Source organism: Octopus bimaculoides, chromosome 7 (genome assembly GCF_001194135.2).
Source record: "Octopus bimaculoides isolate UCB-OBI-ISO-001 chromosome 7, ASM119413v2, whole genome shotgun sequence".
NCBI classification, from domain to species: domain Eukaryota; kingdom Metazoa; phylum Mollusca; class Cephalopoda; order Octopoda; family Octopodidae; genus Octopus; species Octopus bimaculoides.
Genome location: NC_068987.1, coordinates 38,050,139 through 38,057,614, shown reverse-complemented (window position 1 = coordinate 38,057,614; position 7,476 = coordinate 38,050,139). Strand labels below are relative to the sequence as shown.

The following is a 7,476-nucleotide window of genomic DNA, read 5'->3' as shown; positions in this document are numbered from 1 at the left end:
TATTATTATTATTATTATTATTATTATTATTATTATTATTATTATTATTATTATTATTATTATTATTATTATTATTATCACGAAAACTCAACTTTCTTTTGCTGGGTATGTGGAAAAGTGTCAGTTGCCAATAACCAGCAGACTGAGGTGACAGGTGTTTACTGATCATGTTTTAAGGACTCTGACGAGAACTCTTGTAGTTCCAAGTAATGTTGATTTTTGAAGGTGATCTATCGTCATATTCATTCCAATCTGTTTGAGCAACGCTGGTAGTTGGTTACTGATACTTCCAAGCGCGCCAATCTCTAATGGTATCACGGCCACTTTCTTTATCGCCCACAATATTCCCACTTCAATTCATCATAATTGTTCACATTTTCTACTTACTCTTCAATCCTATTGTCACCAGATCATGTTATGTCAATTACCAGGCATGTTTTTTTTCTTTTCTGTTCACCACAACAATATCAGGTTTCTGATGTTTAATCTGGTGGTCACACTGAATCATTGCATCTCACAGGATTTTGCAATCCTTATTCTCAGTAACTCCTGGGATTTGGTTATTCTTCGAAATTTCAAGGCCACAATTTCCACAAAGCTCTCAATGGGTCATTCTTGCCACATTGTCATGTCGGCTTTTGTAATCACATTGTATTAATTTCAGGCTTTCACTAACAATGTACCTCACTGTTTCACCCCTCTCATTCTGCATTTGTCGCTCGCAGATGTGTTATCGATTCTGCACTTCAGATGGTTTATTCTCAATGCTTGTTCTTATGCCGCGCATATAAGTGCTTCTAGTTCTGTCTTCAGGTTACTCTCCTGCATCCTTAACACCTGGCCTCCTGTATCGGTTCTGGAGCTGGTATCACTTGCAAACTGACCGTAAATGTTTAGCCCTTTCCATGCCATTTTATTTTTCTATGTTCTTTCCTCTTTAAATTTCTATTTCTTAACACAATTAACCGTTTTAATGATGCCGGATTTCTTCACATGTTCTGCGGCATTTTTTACACACCACCCTAAACTGTTTTCCTCTGCTTCAACACAATCGAGACAACTGATCAAATCTCTCGCACCCTTTCTTCTGGACAAGTAAAACTGATCAGTATCATATCTGGGATAGAATGTCCCATGCAATATCAATAGTTTCCCTGTCTTCATATATATACTCACCAGCTCATTCTTTCGCCATTCTTGACCCCAACTCTATACCTAATTGATGCAATCGCTTATTTATTTACTACTTGGAATTTATTCCATCCAGTCAATTTTGAGCGCAACACCAATCGTAGTCTTCGGAAACACTCTTTCTTCAGTTTTTCTTTCATTTCCATCTCCATGATTTCATTGAACTCTAGTATGTCAACTTACTTATAGTATTCCTTTCATTTTTTTCACTTGCTTCCGTATTTGGTAATTCTATCCCTGACAAGGTCTGTACCTTGACTCTTTTCAGACTCATTTCACCAAAAATCTTGAATCCGAATTCCAGTTTAATACCAGCCCTAAAACAGTGGACTGTGTTCATCAAGGAACTCACTTGTACCTCATCCTTGCCATACAGCTTCAAATCACTCATGAAGAGAAAATAATTGATTCTCTGTCTTTTATCCTTGAACTGATATCCCAGGTTCACTTTTCTTCGCACCAAGGTCCGAAGGATCATGCAAAGTACAAAAAGCAAAGGAGATAATCTATCCCTTTAGAAAATCTCTCTCAGTTTTCTAATCCACTACACTTCTCTTCAGAAAACACGTGACATTCCTTGCAATACCAAACATATCTTAGCTCAATGATCTACGAATGTTGGATCATACCGTAAGGTTTGCGGTAATCAATCCACACTTTTCCCAAATTTGTTCTCTTTTGCTTATAAACTTGCATTATTATTTTGTCCATCAATAATTGGCCTTTGATACCTCTGCCTACAACATTTATGTTCCATTGGTAAAATTATTATCATCAAGAAATTTATACATTTCTTCTGCAATCCCTCCTGACAGTAACTTCCACATTAATGTAAGGTAAGAAATTGGCCTGTAATAGTCAGAAGCATTTCCTTTCCATACATCCTTCAAGCACAACACTGTCAGTCCTTTGGTCAACACCTTGGAATTTCATGTGCGACATCAATCAAAGCATTGAATTGCTCTGCAATCAACATATGGCACTTTCTTCTCCAAAATCTCTGTACAGCAGCAGATTCTGCTGCTTTCCGATTGCTAATCTTCTTGCTCCTGTTTCTGATGTTATCCTCGATAAAGAGGATAGCTTCTTGCTGGAAATATTAAGTTGTTTGCTTCAGGCTGCAGAGCCATTCAGTTCCTGTATTGTGTTGATGACTTCGGAGGGATTTGAAACCAGTACGTAAAAATCTGGAAGAAATACTGCAAGGCATTTAGTCCAAAGCGCTAACGATTCTGCTAACTTGCTTCCATAATGATGATCTTTAAACAAACCTTATTCAGGAACCTTTTGAGTTGGATAGGTTACTCAACCTGAAGAAAATTCTAACTGGGCCCCACCTGCAAGGTCATGCTCTGTTTGTCTTGATATAAGATCATCATGTCGCGCACATATGGTTGTGATGCATGTGCCTTGTGTACTCTTATCAAACGGGTAGTCATGATGGATATATTGGGATTCGTATATTTGTACCCCAGTATCACTTTTATGACATGTATTGCTCTTTCACTCAGTAGCAATAATAATTATTGTTTCTGATTTAAGTAAAAGCCAACAATATTTTGGGAGGTATTAGTCATTTACATGGACTCCAGTACGGCACTGGTACAATATATTATCGTCTTCGAAAGGGTGAAAATGAAAGTAGATTTTGTGGTTGTTCAACTGAGAAATTTTGTCCGTCACTTCAACGAATCTTCCAATTCACTCTCCTTGGTTGATAATAACAACGATTTCTTTTATTTCACTACTACTACTACTACTACTACTACTACTACTACTACTACTACTACTACTACTACTACTACTACTGAGGAGATGGAAGAGTTCTGCTCTTCAACTTCATCCGGTCACTTTCTCATGTTCTATCCAGTTGAAGAGCAGAAATGGGAGGCAACAGGAGTAGAAGAGCACTAAGATGTTTTTAAGAAAGTCTCACAAATGGAGTACCCCAGAACTGGACCGGATCCCTAACTTCTGGCTGAATTGTTTAACAGAAGTACACCAAAATTTTGCTGCATTCCTAACTGATGTCATCCAGAACCCAGAGCAAACACCTGCTTGGCTGACCGAAGGAACAACACACCTTCTACCAAAAACTGAAGACAAAAAATTCCAAAGAACTACCGACCAATAACATGTCTTATCACCACTTACAAGATCCTCACATCCATACTAACTGTAAAGAATATACACTTTCCTGGAACAGAACTCTATCATTCCACAAGCTCAAAAGGTTGTAAAAGGAATTCTTATGGATGCAAAGATCAATTACTCATAAATAATATGATTGTAGAGAATTGCTGGAGCAACAAGAACCTGCCTGAGTATGGCATAGATAAACTACAGAAAGGCGTTTGATAGTGTCCCATATAATTGGCTACTCAAGGCCCTTGAGATATACAAGATCTCTCCAGTCGTTTCCAAATTCTTACAAGGTAGCGCGGTCAAGTGGAATACACGTCCCCTTCTAAACCATAGTAATGGGATGAGCCAATCTAATAACATCAACATCAAATGAGGCATCTTTCAAGGTGATTCCCTCTCCCCATTACTCTTTTGCATGGCACTTATTCCACTCTCAAACGAACTGGGTAACACCAGGTACGGGTTCAAAATATATGGACGACCTGAAGCTGTTTACTAGAAGTGACGAAGAGCTAATAGGACTGTTAACAACTGTTAAAGAGTTCAGCAGTAACATGTATTTTGGCCTTGATAAGTGTGCTAAAGCAACTTTTGCACGAGGCAGACTCAAGCAAACAGCCTCCATTAAATTCGATACCGACACTACCATCAAAGAGCTTGACCCACAAGAAAGCTATATATATATACCTAGGAATAAACGAAGGAGATGGTATACAACATGGTACTATGAAGGTAAAATTACTAAAGAAGTATTACAGAAGAATACGACTCATACTAAAAACTGAACTCAACTCTAAAAATCGCATCGAAGTCATTAACACCTTGGCACTTCCAACAGTCCAATACAGTTTTAACATCATTAACTGGAATCTTACAGAATTTAAACGCCTGGACAGGAAAACAATAAAACTACTAACATATAAAAACATGCACCATCCAAAAGCAGACGTTGATCACCTGTACCTACCTAGAGGTAATAGGGGAAGAGGAATGATGCAGGTAGAATAGTGCTGTAAGACTTCCACAATAGCAATGAACGAGTACTTAATCTAGTACAGAGAACTGGATGCTGCGGCTTGTGTGCAAACACGAAAGCAGCAAAAGATCACATTCTATTGTCAAGGAAACTTGAAAATTCGCAAGGGAACTTGGCATTAACCCTGAATTAGATGAAGAACCCGAAGTCACTGCCACGAAAAATGCAAAACGGATCAAACAGACTGCAAAAAAGAATGGGCAGAAACAAACTGAGGAGCGGTGGAACCAGAAACCTCTACATGGACAGTATATATTTCAAAGTTGAAATGCTGATGTAGATCAAGCAACAACCCATCAGTGGCTGAGAAGCTCAGGACTGAAAGCAGAGACTGAAGGTTTCATATTGGCGGCACAAGATCAAAACTTGCTTACCAAAAACTACCAGGCTAACGTTCTTCAAAACGGTTCTGACCCTAAATGCAGATTCTGCGATAAATTTAATGAAACAATAGACCATCGCGACTCGAGATGTCCTGTGCTGACGCCAAACGAATACAAAAATCTTCACGATAAAGTAGGACAGTATTTACACTGGAAAATATGTAAACACTACAAAATTAGCATTTCTGTTTACTGGTATGAACATCATGCTGAGCCAGTCGTTGAAGGTAAAAATGTCACTACCCTCTGGGATTTAACAGTCAACATCGACAGAATGATCCAGGCTAATCGACCAGACATGATCATTAAAGACAGAGAAGAAAATACTTGTAGAGTAATAGATATATGTGTTCCCACTAATAAAAATATATCTGCAAGGGAATTTGACAAATTAAGTAAATATAAGGACCTGGAAATTGAAATACAAAAGATGTGTCATCTTAAAGAAAGAACTGTTCCTGTTATTGTGGGTATCCTAGGTATGATAAGAAAGGCATGTCAAAAATATCTAGATAATATCCCAAAAGAACTATGTCTCAGAGAAATTCAAACTATTGTGCTGAGAAGTACTGCCCACATCCTTAGAAAAAAACCTATCAATTTAAATGTCTATGTTGTATTACATGATGATATTTCGCTACTGCTCCTGCCACTTCGTTTCCCCAAGCTTTCAGTCATACTGTAACATCTCTTATCCTTCACTCGCCCCAGGACGCTAGGTGTGTCTCGGCGAGTGATTGTAACAAGCATGCAGATTAAAAGTAATTCATAATAACCATAATAATAATAAATCTTTCTACACTAGGCACGGGGGAAGGTGCCTAGTCGATTACCTCAACCCCATTGCTCAAGTGTTACTTAGTTTATTGACCCTGGAAAAATAAAATCAAAATCCACTTCGGCGGCATTTGAACTCAGAACGTAATGTCGAACGAAGCATTTTGTCTGGGTGTGCTAATTATTCTGCCAGCTCGTCGCCTTACCACCACTACTACTACTACTACTACTACTACTACTACTACTACTTTCATTACTTGTCTTTTTGCTGCAACCCTTGGCCCTTGTCCGCATTTCTTTTCATGATTTACACTGAGCTCTTATTTTCCCCCAAACTTCATCTTAATATCTTTGCTAAGTACTCTTAGAGAATCTAGATCTTTTTCACTTTTTGCATATAATTTAAGGTCATACATATATAGCAGGGAATTTATTTTCATCTTGGTTTTGGCTAACTCGTTAGCATACCTACATTCTCTCAGTATGCAATGGCGGAAGGTAATGGAGACAGTGAGCTTCCCTGGAATATACCCCTGCCTATTTTCACGTTGTCTGACGATTCATTCGCGCATGTTAGTCTATTTTCTCACATTTTCATTGCTGTTTATGAAAAAACTGTATATCTCTTCATTGACTCCGAGTGTTCTCAAGCACTCCAAGAGCCAGTAGTGTCTTATCCAACCAACAGCCAAATTCTTTCCTATTCGTACCACATTTCGTATCATACTATCGATATACTGTAGATCAGGAATTCTTGACTTCTTTCTGAATCCCTTTTACTCTTCTGGCAAGATTCTCTATCTCTGTAAAATTATACTCTCCATTTGCCATGTTGCCAGTTAATTATATCCAGAGTGAGTAATAGCAAGCATGTGATAGATCTATAATTACTGACTTCACGTCTCTTCTTTGTCATTCGTTATCATCACTGCCTTTTCTTTTGCTATCCATGTTGATGTTGCGTTTTCTTTCAATCACAAAGAATCAGATGTAAGAGCCCGCATAGTCAGAACATAAAAGCTGGAACGAAAACTGTAAGATGTTTTGTCTGACGCTTTAACAATTCTAAGAAAAATAACAATAAAATGATCTAAAATCTGGTTTCTCACGTTTTGTTAATACCGAAAATGGCCGGCGAATAGTCTCTCTTTGGGAAAGCTACTTGTGGGATGATGACGAATGTAATGATCAAAAGAGTGATACCAATGTTGAGAAAGAGGCTCCATCTCATAAACATGAAGTATGATGCCACACCGCTGCCATGGTAACCTAGAACAGAAAACAAAAGCCTTCACTTAGAAGTAGAACTTAGAAAAGGACGAAAGGCAAAAAGATGAAAAGAGTTGGAATATTTAGTAGTTGAGTGAAAGACAAATTATGAAGTGATGATGATGATGATAATAGTTGTAGAAATGATGATTGCGGTAATGCTGCTACTTATGAGGATGATGTGATATGACAGTGATGGGGTTCCTTCATATTAGTGATACCATCACAATTTCTAACTTCGTTAGAATGTCACACATTTTGAGAGAAGTGTATCATTAATGTAAAGAACCAGATAGAGAATTGATTTATTGAATGGTGAGACCAACAGCAAAGTCGATTTCGGCAAAAAATGAACTAAAAGCGTAAAAGGACGTTACCAAATATCATAAACCAACAACAACGACGGTGACAACGACGATAACGATGACGATGACGATGACGATGACGATGATGATGATGATGATGATGATAATGATGATGATGATGATAATGATGATGATGATGATGAAGATGATGATGATGATGATGATGATGATGATGATGATGATAATGATGAAGATGATGATGATGATGATGATGATGATGATAATGATGATGATGATGATGATGACGATGACGATGACGATGATGATGACGGTGATGGTGATGATAATGATGATGATGATGATGATGATG

At 37.8% G+C, this 7,476-nt stretch overlaps 2 protein-coding genes across 2 annotated transcripts in view; both read right to left on the bottom strand.

Annotated features, from left to right (window-relative positions):
- Positions 1-7,476, bottom strand: part of LOC106876459 (caspase-7) — a 787,012-nt gene that overhangs the window by 453,188 nt on the left and 326,348 nt on the right. The gene's annotated exons all lie outside the window — the stretch shown is intronic.
- Positions 1-7,476, bottom strand: part of LOC106883978 (transmembrane channel-like protein 7) — a 141,539-nt gene that overhangs the window by 92,966 nt on the left and 41,097 nt on the right. The window contains exon 4 of the mRNA XM_014935137.2: positions 6,642-6,801. Within this exon, the coding sequence (XP_014790623.1) occupies positions 6,642-6,801 (160 nt within the window). The remainder of the gene's footprint in view (positions 1-6,641; positions 6,802-7,476) is intronic.